General features: G+C 33.0%; 1 protein-coding gene and 1 pseudogene across 2 annotated transcripts; one reads left to right on the top strand and one right to left on the bottom strand.

Moving 5' to 3' along the window:
- Positions 1–1,817: 1,817 nt before the first annotated feature.
- LOC149233802 (putative methyltransferase TCM_000336) lies at positions 1,818–3,423 on the top strand. Its single transcript, XM_089376810.1, has 4 exons — positions 1,818–1,940; positions 2,046–2,459; positions 2,549–2,821; positions 2,918–3,423. The coding sequence occupies exons 1-4, from the start codon at positions 1,872–1,874 to the stop codon at positions 3,293–3,295; spliced, it is 1,134 nt and encodes a 377-aa protein (XP_089232936.1). The 5' UTR covers positions 1,818–1,871; the 3' UTR covers positions 3,296–3,423.
- An 8,195-nt stretch (positions 3,424–11,618) lies between these two features.
- LOC149233801 (putative jasmonic acid carboxyl methyltransferase 1) lies at positions 11,619–13,148 on the bottom strand (annotated as a pseudogene). The gene is made up of 5 exons (XR_016247624.1): positions 12,949–13,148; positions 12,665–12,862; positions 12,452–12,580; positions 12,089–12,361; positions 11,619–11,996 (listed from the first exon to the last, which is right to left on the bottom strand). The product of XR_016247624.1 is annotated as a putative jasmonic acid carboxyl methyltransferase 1 (transcript).
- Positions 13,149–14,871: the final 1,723 nt, after the last annotated feature.

The following is a 14,871-nucleotide window of genomic DNA, read 5'->3' as shown; positions in this document are numbered from 1 at the left end:
CTCCCGTGCCGCCTCCCCCCCTCTAAGTATTATTTCCAACATATTTAAGCTAAGCGACAAGTACTAGCTACAATGTAGCCCTTGTTATAAATGGTAATAATGGAAAACCATTGTACAAATATCTAAAAATTATATCATAAATATTGCAACTACCTCCAAGTTATGGCATAAAATTTTGAAGCATTTATCCATATTACATTATATTGTGCAAAGGTTAGAATAAGACCTTCACATGTAATAATTATACAACAAAAGTAGAATCAATCATAACATATATATAAAATAACAAAATTGAATATGAAATTTTAAATGGTTGAGAAGGTTTCTTGGTCAAAACAAGGTAATAGGCATCAAACAAAAAATTCAATGACTAAAAACTCTAGCAATCAATTAGTTGTTGATAACTATTCCTTTAACATTGACCAAAACAAGTGATGACGTTTAACTTTTGAAGACAAATATTTATTTTAATATTATTGAAAGGAATAATTTTCAAATTTTTAGTTGTATCATAATTTGAAGGTCTTAGTATAACCTTTGCATAATAGAATGTCTTGTAAGTAACTCACTAACATTTTTTTTTGCCAAAATTCCTTAATACACTTACAATATTTATACAATAATTTAATAAAATATATTTTAATATATAAACATACTTATCCATCTACCCAGTGATTAAGCCTTCGGCCAACCTTCGGCCCCACCTTCAGCCAACCTTCGGCCCTCCTCCCCCACATTCAGCCCTCCTTCGGCCCACATTCAGCCCTCCCTCGCCCCTTCTTACAACATATACGACTTTACCAGACTGCTCATCTACCACTGCATTAAAAGCCAACCAAACCATCCCTACGTTAAATTATTTCAATAACTTCTTAAAACTAAATCAGCCATGTTTTCAAGGATTTCCGTCTGTCACCCTAAGAGCACATAAAAACATACACATGTGCAGTGTTCCATCATTATTGAATGCAACGCAACGCAGAAGAAAAGAGAGATGCTTTCACATGGCAAGAGTATCGTACGAACAGTCAATGGTTTGTATTCTATTCTGCCAAATTCCTGTGAAAGTTCAATGGTGGACGGGATTATCGACAACTAAAACAAAACCTTTTCAAATATAACTTTCCAAAAGCTAATTCAGAGCCTGTAATGGCGTCAGTAAAAACGGTCTATTCCAAAGGATGGAGATTATGACAGAACACTAACAGGGCAGGTAATGGCGTCAGTAAGAAAGGTGTATTCGAAGGCAATGGCTAACTAGCCTGCCCGCTCAGCTGCAAGGATGGAGATTCGGACAGAACATGACAAGCTCACTGTGAGAGATTGAAATAAATGCCCAGTTGCCATGCCTGAAATAAGTACTTCCGTCACCACTCCTGACCCCTATTCCTTTGCGTTAAAGTGACGTAGTCTTTGTAAAAGATCATACGAGTAAATTGCAATATACTGCAAGATACTTGCACATAGTTCCCTCACAAATTGAAACTGTATGCAAGTTAACCTTAATTGCATACAGGTTAACCCGAAGGTGCCTGGAATCATACAGGTTTGACTTCTATCCTGACTGTAAGATTCCAAAATCCGTTCAGCAGCAGTGGAGCTGAGCTGTTCAGAGGCATTCTTCTAGATGTTCGAAAGTACCACGGCCCGGAAAAATTGAATTGGAAAGTGTCGTGAAGTTGATTTGTGGGATATCCAGAAATATTCTTCTAGGAGTGGGAAAAATAAATAAAAGTTCAACAGCACGAGAAAGTTGAATTGGATGTCCATCGCCTTGCTGGAAAATAGTGTAAATAGTGTTTAATGAAGTTGTTGGTTTCATTTGCTATTTAAAGGAGTATTTTGTTGGTTTGATTTGTGATTGCAAGGAGATGGAGAGAGTGCTTCATATGAACGCTGGCCTCGGAGATTGCAGCTATGCTCAAAATTCTTTCTTCCAGGTTTTGAATTTCAATCCATCATTTTTATTTACATTACTGATAACCATATATTCGATTGGAATAATTTTGTGTTTTCTAACTATTGATGGCAATGCCATATTGCAGAGGAGAGGATCAGACATTGTAAAGCCTATTTTGGAGGAAAATCTTTTACCTATGAAGATGATGATGGAATGCTGCAACACGTTTCGCATTGCAGACCTCGGTTGTTCGTCCAGCCCCAATGCTCTCTTCACCGCCCAAAATATAACAAACACCCTCAAAGCCAAATATACGGCTGCGGGAATTTCTCTTCCGCAGTTTCAAGTGTTCTTTAACGATCTTCCGGCTTCTGATTTTAACTCGCTCTTTAGAATTTTGCCTTCTTTTTCACTAAATACTGATAATCACAGTGAAGAGGAAGCCGTAGATAGATCGTATTTCGCAGCAGGTGTACCGGGTTCGTTCTACGGAAGGCTATTTCCAGACAAGGCTCTCCATTTCGTTCATTCTTCGTTTGCTCTTCACTGGTTTTCCCAGGTATGTTTTCACAAACACATATATAACTTACTAGGATAAGTATAGCTTACGCTGGATTCTTAGGTTAGTTTTCGTGTGAGGATGATCAGGTTCCAGCTGAGATTTTAGAGAAAAATTCAGCAACATGGAACAAGGGAAATATCTTTTGCCAAGGCGGATGTCGGGCAGTCGGCGAAGCGTATTTTCTTCAATTTCAGAGGGATTTCAACACGTTTCTGAGATCCCGTGCAGAGGAGATGGTTGGCGGGGGCCGCATGTTTTTGCTGTTACTGGGTCGAACACCTCACGATCCAACTGATCAGGGTCCTCTAGGCCTCGCCTTCGAATTATTAGAAACCAGTTTGAATGAATTGGTAAATCAGGTAACTTATAGCTTTTACCTTCATTTTGAATGGGAAATGGGTTTGTAGTGGATTGAAATAGTTATAACTATAAGTCGAGACGTTTTATTGATGCAGGGTTTTATCGAGGAGGAGAAGGTGGACTCGTTCAACATCCCCATATATTGTCCATGTTCAGAGGAAGTAAGCAATGAAATAGCGAAAGAGGGTTCATTCGAAGTACAACGACTGGAGCTTCTGAGACGATCAGAAAATGTTCCGAAAGAGGCATTGGAAGCCATAACAGGCTCAGCCTCTGCAAAGGAATCATATGGTAAAACCCTGTCAAAGCAAATGAGAGCAGTGTTGGAAAGTCTAATGAAACACCATTTTGGAGAAGAAATAATGGATGCGTTGTTCGAGAAATATGGAGAAATAACGGCGAGGAGATTGAGTGATTTCATCGAGTATGCAGAGAAGGGAGGAGATCTCGTTATCGTCCTCCAGCGTAAATGAAAGATTTAGTAAGGTTGAAAAAATAAAGGACGGCTCTATAAATCTGTCCCTATTTTTGGGGCAATTTGTCAGTGTCGGAGTTTCAATGCTACACTTTTCAGAGAAAGAGTTAATTACGAGGAGTTGTCTGTTTAGTTGTAATAATTATTTATGGGAAGTTAGGTATCATTCATATATATATATAGGTAGATAATATATATTATTACTTAGTAAGTATTATAATATTTGTGTATATTTATAAAATGTAAATTAGTTGGTTTGGTTCGAGTGAGATTTAGTTTTTATCAAGTTTTAAGTTTAAATTTCATGAAAGAGTTCATAAAAGTTATTTTTAAGGAATTATTTATTATTATTGTAATATGACTAATTTAAACATCAATCTATAATAAACATCATTATAATTTATTTTACTCCCACTTTACCATGGAGATTCTAGACTTTGTTAAAATACCATGGCTGAGTAACATAATTTATCAATACCGCATGACCAAAAAACCATAACCCTTTTTATAAGACACTTGTGTTTATGGCATTTTTTAATTAATCAATTTAACATGACTTATCAATACCACATGACCAAAAAACCATAACCCTTTTTATAAGACACTTGTGTTTATGACATTTTTTAATTAATCAATTTAATTAAAACAGCAGAGAGGACATAACTACTTTGGAAATAAATTTCAACCTTTGGTTTGTGTATACACCTAACAATATTTTAGAATATTCTATGCATCACATTTGCTTAATATTAAGAAAGTATTATATTTATTTTTTTCAAAAATGTTTAATTAGGTTGACTTTAATTTGGGGTTAGTTTTAATGTTAGATTAAAAATAATTTATCTAACTATGGGATGTTGCCACCAAGATTATACCAGGCATAGTAGAAACTTATTGTCTATGTCACTGTTTTTATCCCTTACAATTGACTTCCAATCTCAACTCTTTTCCATGTGATTTAAACTTGAAACTTCAAAAGGACTAAACCTCATAGAAACCAAAATTGTATATACCTAGTAGATTATAATAGTTAAGATGAGAATAATAAAATTTATTTTGATATAATTATGTCAAATAGGAAAATAATTTTGGAAATTGCTTCCAAAATATAAGTTTTTTTAATAATAAGAAATACATGAATGGAAAAAGATTTTATATTTCATGGAATTCACATATACTTTATTGTTGTTAAAAAAGGATGGATTAAACTCTAAACCTAATGAATGATATTTTTTATAATGTTCCATTGTTTCCTTTATAGTTTTAAATATTTTTAATTGTGAGTAAGTGTCTAGGTATTTTCTAATAATAAATATACTTGGATACATGATCTTCCATGTTTAAAGCATAAACAATTGGCTTTTGTCAAGCATTCATTTTTTTATGTTCTCAATGGATCTAAAAATATAACATAAACCCTTAACCTCGAAAACAAACCAAATTAATTGCACATAAGAATTAACATAAAATTTGTAAACAAAGAATTTGAGATTGGGTAAGAACACATATTATCTTTCATGGAAGTAATGTACTCTTCAAGTAATGCTTGATACAATCACAATAAATTTCATTATGTCTCATTAGATTTCTTACATTACATTAGATAATATTCTCTATCTCCTAACTAATTCAGCTGAGTTGTTGAAGGAACAAGATATTTTCAGCTTAGATTTGATACTTTCCACAAATTAGTGATTTGATCCATATTTAGTGGATCTCAACTAAACCATCATATTGTATAAAGATGATCTTTGTAAATGGAAGAACATATAGAGATAGTGAGAGTGTGTGTGTATGAGAGGAGGTGTGATGTGAGAAGAGGCTTTAGAGATCAAGAGGAGATTGGGCAATACATTCCCAATTGTACAAGTATCCATCCCTGTTTCAATAATTAATTAGTTCTTGGAGTTCTTGAATTGTTTGGGGATTGAGTAATTTGTAACTTGACATGTGTGCTTATATTTATATGAGTATCATTGTGCAAACCATTATTGTGTTGAGCAGACCAAGCATGTTTTTCTTCTTGTTAGAAACAAAGTAACATACAATAGCAAGAGGACCAGTCTTGGTTTTGTTATGTATTCTATTCTTTGAGTTGAGCTTTGGTATATTATAGGTTGTTATATTAAAAACATTGGTTTCTCTTATTTTAACCCTTGAAGGAATTTAAATAAGTTTTAAAGTGATCAAAGCCAAATCAATTTTTTTGTACATGTAAGGGGAGAAACTTGGTGGTGGTTTGATCTAGTCAAGGTTCAAACTTCGGAATATAGCATTGCTTCTATTTCATATCAGGTAACTTGTAATTGTGCAAGATTCAATTTGAATATACATGCAAGTTTCTAACATGGGGTTCAATTTAGTTTGTAAGTCATCTCATTTTGGGGTGTATATCAAGAAAGATTATATTGAATTCAAGGCCTTACAACATGGAAGTTGCACAAAAATTCCAACTTTTCCAAAGCGTGCATTAGTTGATGAAAATGACAAATTGTTCACTGCATAATTCTTAATCTAACAATTTGTTTATTTGAGTCAAACAAAAGTGTAACTACGAGCCTTTATCCATATCAAAGTTAAGCCAAATTAGAATAAAAGGTATCCAATTGTAAATATATCCAAGTGTAATCATAATTCCAACAATGGGCCATCAACTGGATATTCAGATCATGGAAGTATCTTACTTGAACCTAACTGTTTCAAGTTTTGCATTTTCCTGAATAAAGACAACTGGTAATCTTTGGGAAAACATTTACATTTCATCTTTACCACCATTCTGCTCCAGCTTTTGATCTTAGCTTTTTTATTTCTTCTCTTTTTTTCTTGGACTTCATCCCACTAAAGATTTGTGTGTCCTTTCAATCTAGTAACAACAAACTTCACTTGTTTGTCATCATCTACCTCCTCGCACTCAAAATTCTTATCTAAAGCATTGATCGAATCTATTATTTATTCTTGTTCCAAGCTACCAATGTAGGTAGGTATATCCATTTTATGCCTCGAAATGGCCCCCAATCATTAACCTCGTCAATTTAATTTTTTGCAGGCTCTCCGACATGTTCTTCATCTTCTGCTGGAGACTCTTCCTCAGATACACTGATGTCTCCAGTCTCTGGATCTCTTTGCATGTTCATCTGTAAGGCTTCTAGCCTATATTGGACATGTCCCATGTCCTCCTTATCTCCAGCATCATCTATTAGTCGTCCCCTTCAACCTCGTCTTCCCCATCAAGCGTGCAATGTCATTTAACACTTTTTTTCTACGTTTCATATCTCTAATATCAATAATTGATGCTAGATCCTTCCTCACCTACAACAAGATTAATGGATGGATTGTGCAAGAAACATTAACTCATTCTCACTTTCGAAATACATTTTCAATTCACAAAATCTCCAACAAATTTCTAACATATATATTCTTTATTTTTTTTCTGAATTGCAAAAACTAGGTATATACATTCATAGATAATAATATAAATAATTCTTCTTCTATCATTACTAAAATTTGGATGAGTTTGAATTTTCCAAAAATGAAACTAAGCTCCATGTTTTTTTCCACAAAGTCTTAGCTTTCTTCATATTATTCCTCCCACAAATCTAGTCTATTTTACTAAACTTAATACAAAACTAATTCCATATATATCCACAAAACCATATAACATTTCCTATTTTTTCTAACATCATTCATATCCAAACTTTCTAATCTTTAAACTAAAACAAAGCTAATTTACTAATAAAATAAAGGAATCTAATTCCTTCCACATTTCATTTTTTTCCAATTTCAAGAGTAAGATGCTTGTGCATCAAGGAGGTCTGAAATGTGGATATATCATTGATTTATAATTATCTATATAAAGTATTTTCCAAAAATAGTCGTAAAATTTGTATATCAAATATATTTCAGGGGATAAATTAGATTTCCATCAAAATACTGCCATTAGTTTTAAAGTGAGTGTGACATTTCATAATCGAGGTCATATAGCAAATTAGTTTATAGACAATATTATGCCCCTTTCCATCTAGTTTCCTCAAGGGGCTCCATTGAAAAGTAAGTGGTTATCATTAAAACCATAATTCTATTTTTCTTAAGATGTTATTTTATGGAAGAGATAATGATCCTAGTATTGAAGAATACAAAAAAAAATATCAAGTGATCATGTGTAAATTTCTGGATATTTTTAGTGGTGCATGAATTTAAAAGGTGGCATGAAAAAAATGATGGAATTGAATTCGCTTTAGAAAAATGAAGGACCTTTCAGATGACAAATATGAAATATTGCTTTTAAATACATGTGCTCGTTTTCATAACAAGGATAAGAAAAACAATACAGATTTATTTTCAAGTGATAATGTGACAACTGCATATTGCAAGTTCTTGAATGTATTCATAATGAAAAGTTCATTGTTTTTATTAACCCTAGTTTCTAACATAATTTCTTCAATGTTAATTTCAATAATAGATCACAAGTTCCTACTAAACATATTTAGTGCACACAAGTCGAGTGTGAAACTATTCCATTTTTATAATAATTAAAGCTCTTTATAGATAATCATGTGTTACATTTTGATTTTCATCTCAATAATATGAATGCTATGGACATTTTTCTTAAAAATGCATTTGAATGGAATCAAGTGGTACCATAAATATTAATATAAAAAAAAAAAAAAAAAAATTACATATCTTCTTAACAAACAATTTAACTAAAATGTACTTAATTGAATATTTTTGCACTTGTATGAAGCATTGCATGACTAGTGCATTCCTTCCATAAAATATAATATATGTTGTTACCCTACTTTAATGGATTAATTTACAACTATATGTTAATTCTTGTGTACTATTAATTTTAATTATTGTCCAAATTAAAAGTTTATCCTATATCATATTTTTATATCCATCCATTGAGAACTTGACAAAATGAATGCTCAAAGAAAGCTAGTGGTTGTCACTTTAAATATGAAAGATGCTATATTATTAGAAAATACCTCAACACTTAGTAACAATTAAAAATATTTAATACTATAAAGGAAAAAAATAAAACAATAACAAAAATATGATTTATATTATGTTTATAGTTTAATATGATTCCTGTTTCTTTTACCACACAACATTTTTGAAAATTATTAAATGTTTTCCAATCACAATTTTTATTAGAAAAAATTTAGATTTTGGAATTTCATTCTTTCTTTTATGACAACAAAGTTTTATAACAACAAAATTTATTTGAAGTAAATATATTTTTTATTTTTTTGTAAGCTTGGTAGGACCCTCTCATTTTCAAGTTTTTACATGTCCCTTATTCACCCCATTTCCAGGAAGAGTAGCACAAGAATGAAACCCAAAATCTCCAATTCAGTGAGACTTCATTTCCAAGGCCATCGCCACTTGAGCTATATCCCATGCAGACTTATTTGAAGTAAATATTAAATCTTTTCTTATTCACATGTTTTTTTTAATAGAAAAACATATATTTGGGAACCTATTTTCAATATAAATATAGTAACATTATTTGAAAATAATATTTATAATAATAATATTATTATAAATATTATTTAAAAATAATATTTATTATTTCTATATTTAATATTATAATTATGGGTATAAATTTGATGGGCATTTTTATTGGTAAAGTAATTTTTTTATGATAGGTTTTTTCTTCAAACTACCCTTCACACTAGGTTTATATGCCTATCATTTAATTTTATTTTTTTATATAAGTTTTATGTTTTATCATAGAATATCAATTTTAGTATGACCAAGAAAATGAAATATCTATTAAAGAACAAACATATTAAATCATGTTAGTTATTGCAAAATTAACCAATGATTTAGGAAAATTATGTAGCCATTGTGTATGTAATCTAAGAGATTTTGCAAGTTGTGTTAAATTATTTAGTAAAATTTCTCAATTAGTGTGTTAAAAGCCATTAGCTATAATGTATTTTAAAAAGAAGAAATTGTTATGAATGTGATGAGTTGGATTAAAATAAGACCTTGTGAATAATAAAACAAAATTGATTTCACCATTACTTCTAAATAGGGATTTGGGAGGATTTGATTGTTTCAAGCAATAATAATATATAGGGTGTGGGTTTTGAAGAAATCCATGATTGTTTAACAAGGAGGAATCTCTTTAGGAGACATCCTAAGATTTAAAAGGTGTAAACCTCGTCATGTTTAGATTCAATTATGAATTTATTGAGTGCATAGAAGGCATGATAATTGTTCATTTTAGATTTTCATTTACATCTATGACATAGATCTATTTTACAAAAAATAAGATCTATCATGAGCATACTAAAGCTTAACAAACTACATGTAAACCTTCAAAATCAAACAATTTTTTTTTGTTAATTTTAATTATTTTTATTAAACGACTAAAAGACCCTTAAATCTAATTACTCTATCTACATAGTTCTTTTATATAGGATACATATTTTCCATGGGTGGGCATGTGAGTCTCAACCTTTGGGTTCAAGGCGCATGTTGTGGGATTACATGATGTGAGTTAGGACACAAAAAAGTTTTTTCTAGCATGCTCAAAGATCCATAAAAGGGGTGGTGACCAATAGAAGGGGTGGTGTGTGCATATATTATGTTTATCTTAGATTCTATAAACACCATGCAATATGTGCTTATCTTAGAGTTTCATGTTGTACATAACTTTTGTTATTTTCTCCAATCCAATTTGGAATTACTTATAGCTAAGATATAGTGTTATAAATATACATGTAATAGTTATATTTCTCTCTATCATGTACACATATATATAAAAATGGATGGCTCCCTCTCTCACACACAAACACATGTAAATTTTTATCTCACCCATTAAATTAACGGTTTTAAAAATTAAGTGGATGTTAGCATATTTTAAATTTGCCGATATTTGACGGTTAGAAAGACAAAATACAAGTACATACCCGTCAAATTTAGCCCATGAAACCATTGAGACATAGACTATTTTGGTTTGTGTGAGATTTAGTCCCCATGGAATCTCAAGTTCAAATATCATAAAAAAGAGTTGAGGTTATAAGCCAATTGTGAGGGATAAAAGTAATCATATGAAATGTGGAAACTCAATCATCTGAAATAGTTTTGGTGAAAGCATCTCATAATCACATAAATCATTTTTCCATCCAACATTAAAACTAACCCTAAATTAAAATCAACATAATTTAAAACATTAAACACAATAATTTTTATTATAAACCCACCTCAAAAAAATAATTAAACCAATTTTTTTAACAAATCCATATCCTCTCCGAAATAGATATATAAATTTAAATGTATATTAAACCCAATGCATTTTTATTATAAACCCACCGGTGAAAAAATAATTAAACCATTTTTCTTAACAAATCCATATCCTCTCCAAAATAAATATATAAATGTATAATGCAACATTTTTGGATCATATTAAGTAATGCTCGCAGAAAGCCTACATAATCCCAGTTTCACATTTTTTCAAACCACCTACTTTTCTTTAGGGGTGGTGTGCCAATGCTCAGAGCTAATGATCTAAGCGTTATTGGTGGATCATATTACAAAATATTTATTTATTTTGATCATTTTCTTTCGCTTTTGTTAGAGCTCACGGGGTTGTTGACATCATCCAATCTCTCGTCGGTTTTCATCATTGTTTTCGTGATGTTTGCATAATGAGGTTTTTGAAAAATTTACGAAACCGTTTTAATTATAAATTTAAATGTTAAAATGGTAATATCAATTATTACAAATAAAAATAATCTAAAAAGTAATTTTTAATATTAAATTTATTAAAATATATTTATTAGTTTATGACCTTGTAATAAAGTTGATATACAAATTAAAAATTTATAATATAATATAATAAACTAATATTATTGAGATATTTATTATATATAAATACTTAAAAGCATCTGCCACTTTATTAATTATATAGTTATATTAGCCATATTACAATAACAATATTTGTGGATTTTTTACACAATTTAATTTCTTTAGAAGTAATTTCATTTTCACCCTTTTTATAAAATTTAAACTTGAAATTTAATAAAAACTAAACCCAACTAATTTACACTAGCTAATATATACAAATATTATGTTATAAAGTATTATTTTACAAGAATATTATAATAGTTAAAATATATACAGAAATAACTTGTATATATAAAAATATAAATATCACTACTAAACATATAAATATCTTAGCTTATGACTTTATCCAGAATAACTCTTTTAAACAGGTAAGAATGAAAAAATCCAAAGACTTAACAAATTGCCCAAAAAATACGGACAGATTCATACAGCCCCCCTTTATTTTTTCAACATGATTAAAGCTTTCATTTACGCTGGAGGACTATAACCAGATGTCCTCCCCTCTTTCCATATTCGATACGTTCGCTCAATCTCCTCCCCATTATTTCTCCATATTTCTCGAATAACGCATCCATTATTTCTTCTCCAAAATGGTGTTTCATCAGACTTTCCAACACTGCTCTGAATTGCCTCGACAGTTTTCTATCATATGCATCCTTTGCAGAGGCTGAGCCTGCAATGGCTTCCATTTCCTCTTTGGGAACATTGTCTGATCGTCTCAGAAGCTCTAATCGTTGTATTTCGAATGAACCCTGTTTCGCTATTTCGTTGCTCACTTCCTCTGGACATGGACAATACATGGGGATGTTGAACGAGTCCACCTTCTCCTTCTTGATCAAACCCTGCATCAATGAAACCTAAAATATTATAACTATTTTTCGATCCCATACGGACTCATTACCAATTCCAACGGAAGGAAAAAGAAAGAATATACCTGATTTACCAAATCATTCAAACTGGTTTCTAATGATTTCCAGTTGAAACCGACGTAACCCTGATCGGTTGGATTGTGAGATGTTCGACCCATTAACAGCAAAAACATGCGGCCCCCACCAACGATCTCCTCCGCACGGACTCTCAGAAACGTGTTGAAATCCTTCTGAAATTGAAGAAAATACGCTACCCCCACTGCCCGGGATCCCCCTTCGCAGAATATTTTTCCCTTGTTCCATGTCGCTGAATTTTTCTCCAAAATCTCAGCAGGAGCCTGATCATATACACGAAAACTAACCTAAGACTCTAGACTAGGGTATACTTTTTCCAGTAAATTATATATATATGTTTGTGAAAATGTTACCTGGGAAAGTCAGTGAAGCCCAAACGAAGAATGAACGAAATGGAGAGTCTGGTCTGGAAATAGCCTGCCGTAGAACGAACCCGGTACGCCTGCTGCAAAATATGATCTGTCCGCGACTCCCTCTTCATTCTGATAATCAATATCTACTGAAAGAGAAGGCACAATTCTAAAGAGTGAGTTGAAATCTGAAGTAGGAAGGTCGTTGAAGAATACTTGACACTGCGGAAGAGGAATTCCCGCAGCCCTATATTTGGCTTTGAGGGCCTGCGTTATATTTTGGGCGGTGAAGAGAGCATTGGGGCCGGACGAACAGCCAAGGTCTGCAATGCAAAAAGTGTTGCATTCCATAATCATGTTCATTGATAAAATGGTTTCCTCCAAAATAGGCTTTACAATTTCTAACCCACTCCTCTGCAATTTTGCATCGTGAATATCAATCGTTAAAAAATACTTATCAGTGATGTAGAAGCAAAAAATGATGGATTGAAATTCCGAACCTGTAATAGAATCGAATTTTGGGCATAGCTGGAATCTCCGAGGCCAGCGTTCATATGAAACACTCTCTCCATCTCCATATGGATCCCTATCCTCTTTGCAACCACAAAACAAACCAATAAAGCACTCGCAATCTCAAATCGAACCAATTGACACAACGGGGAGGTTGGTAAATAAAGCACAGTTTTCCAGCAAACTGACGGCAAGAGCTAACCAGCCTGCTAGGGCATTTAATGCCCCTACGGAGGCTGGTTCACCCTACATGGCCATGGGAAGATTTGACAGCATCAGGCAGCCTTGGTTCGATGGTCAAACATTTTCCGGCTTCCAACACCTTCACGGCTCTCCTCTATTTCCCGGCAGCCTCGCAGCTCTGACTCGCGCATTAATGCACATCGCCTGGAGGACGCGGCAACAGTCCCTCTATTTCAACTTTCAAATTTGAGTTTTGAGGGCGGATGCGCCTTTGTATACGATACATATACCACGAGTTACTTGAATTTTGAAAACCCTCCAAACTTTGAGATTTGAATTTCAAATCGCGCTCAAAATTTTTGAAATGTACTGACGACAGAACCATTGCTCTGTTTCCACCATGGTTTTTGTGTTACATTCGCCCAGCGCTGAGGTTTCAGGAAGTTGGTGGTGACAGTATCAAAACATTTCTAATATTTCAGTACAATGCCCAGGTGAGCTCTGAAGAAATGCATGCGAATTACAGAGAGCTTGCAAAGCTCTCTCATTTCTACCAAGTGAAGTTGCTCCTGGTGAAATTGGACAGATTCATTTCCAGGGATTGTGAACCAGGACAACTGTGTTGAAGTTTTGAATATGGATTACTAGTATGATTTGGAGACAAGGAGAGAGACCGCTATGAATGTTATTGTTAGTATCTCAACGATGAGTTGTATGACATAGCCTGTGAAGTATTGCCGCTGGACCATCCATGGATGGCTCTCATCTTTCCAAATCTATTTATAAACGGTTGCGAACAAACGGTTGAGGGAAAAAACAAGATGAAAATGACTACAGTGTTTTCGTGACAGTAACCCAATTTGTTCTAACTGGTTCTCCTCTATGCTTTCTTGTTTTCCTAACAGTGAATAATAAAAAAGAGAAATAGAAGTTTCATTAAAAAAAAAATAGAAAGGTGACCTTGGATTATTAGGCATGTAAAACCCCCTTTGACAACCCCTTTATCTTGTTCTCTTGTGGAATCATAACCCCCCAACATTATCATACAAATCATATCTTAGCTGACAATAACCCCCGAGGGTTTAATCACTGTTGGGAAAAAACGAAAGAATAGAGGAGAACCAGTTAGAACAAATTGGGATACTGTCACGAAAACACTGTAGTCATTTTCTTCTTGTTTTTTCCCTCAACCGTTTGTTCGGAACCGTTTATAAATAGATTTGGAAAGATGAGAGCCATCCATGGATGGTCCAGCGGCAATACTTCACAGGCTATGTCATACAACTCATCGTTGAGATACTAACAATAACATTCATAGCGGCCTCTCTCCTTGTCTCCAAATCATACTAGTAATCCATATTCAAAACTTCAACACAGTTGTCCTGGTTCACAATCCCTGGAAATGAATCTGTCCAATTTCACCAGGAGCAACTTCACTTGGTAGAAATGAGAGAGCTTTGCAAGCTCTCTGTAATTCGCATGCATTTCTTCAGAGCTCACCTGGGCATTGTACTGAAATATTAGAAATGTTTTGATACTGTCACCACCAACTTCCTGAAACCTCAGCGCTGGGCGAATGTAACACAAAAACCATGGTGGAAACCCAGCAATGGTTCTGTCGTCAGTACATTTCAAAAATTTTGAGCGCGATTTGAAATTCAAATTTCAAAGTTTGGAGGGTTTTCAAAATTCAAGTAACTCGTGGTATATGTATCGTATACAAAGGCGCA

Source organism: Pinus tabuliformis, chromosome J, assembly GCF_031772625.1.
Source record: "Pinus tabuliformis cultivar Carrire ecotype Pingquan chromosome J, CPIR1, whole genome shotgun sequence".
Lineage (NCBI taxonomy): Eukaryota > Viridiplantae > Streptophyta > Pinopsida > Pinales > Pinaceae > Pinus > Pinus tabuliformis.
The sequence above is the reverse complement of the archived record's forward strand: the minus strand, read 5'-3'. Positions and strand labels throughout refer to the sequence as shown.

Bases quoted from the DNA above. Each gene is read 5' to 3' on its own strand.
- LOC149233802 (XM_089376810.1), top strand. From the start codon at position 1,872: ATGGAGAGAGTGCTTCATATGAACGCTGGCCTCGGAGATTGCAGCTAT. The intron at 1,941-2,045 runs GTTTTGAATTTC...GCCATATTGCAG, and splicing joins CTCAAAATTCTTTCTTCCAG to AGGAGAGGATCAGACATTGT. The intron at 2,460-2,548 runs GTATGTTTTCAC...GAGGATGATCAG, and splicing joins CTCTTCACTGGTTTTCCCAG to GTTCCAGCTGAGATTTTAGA.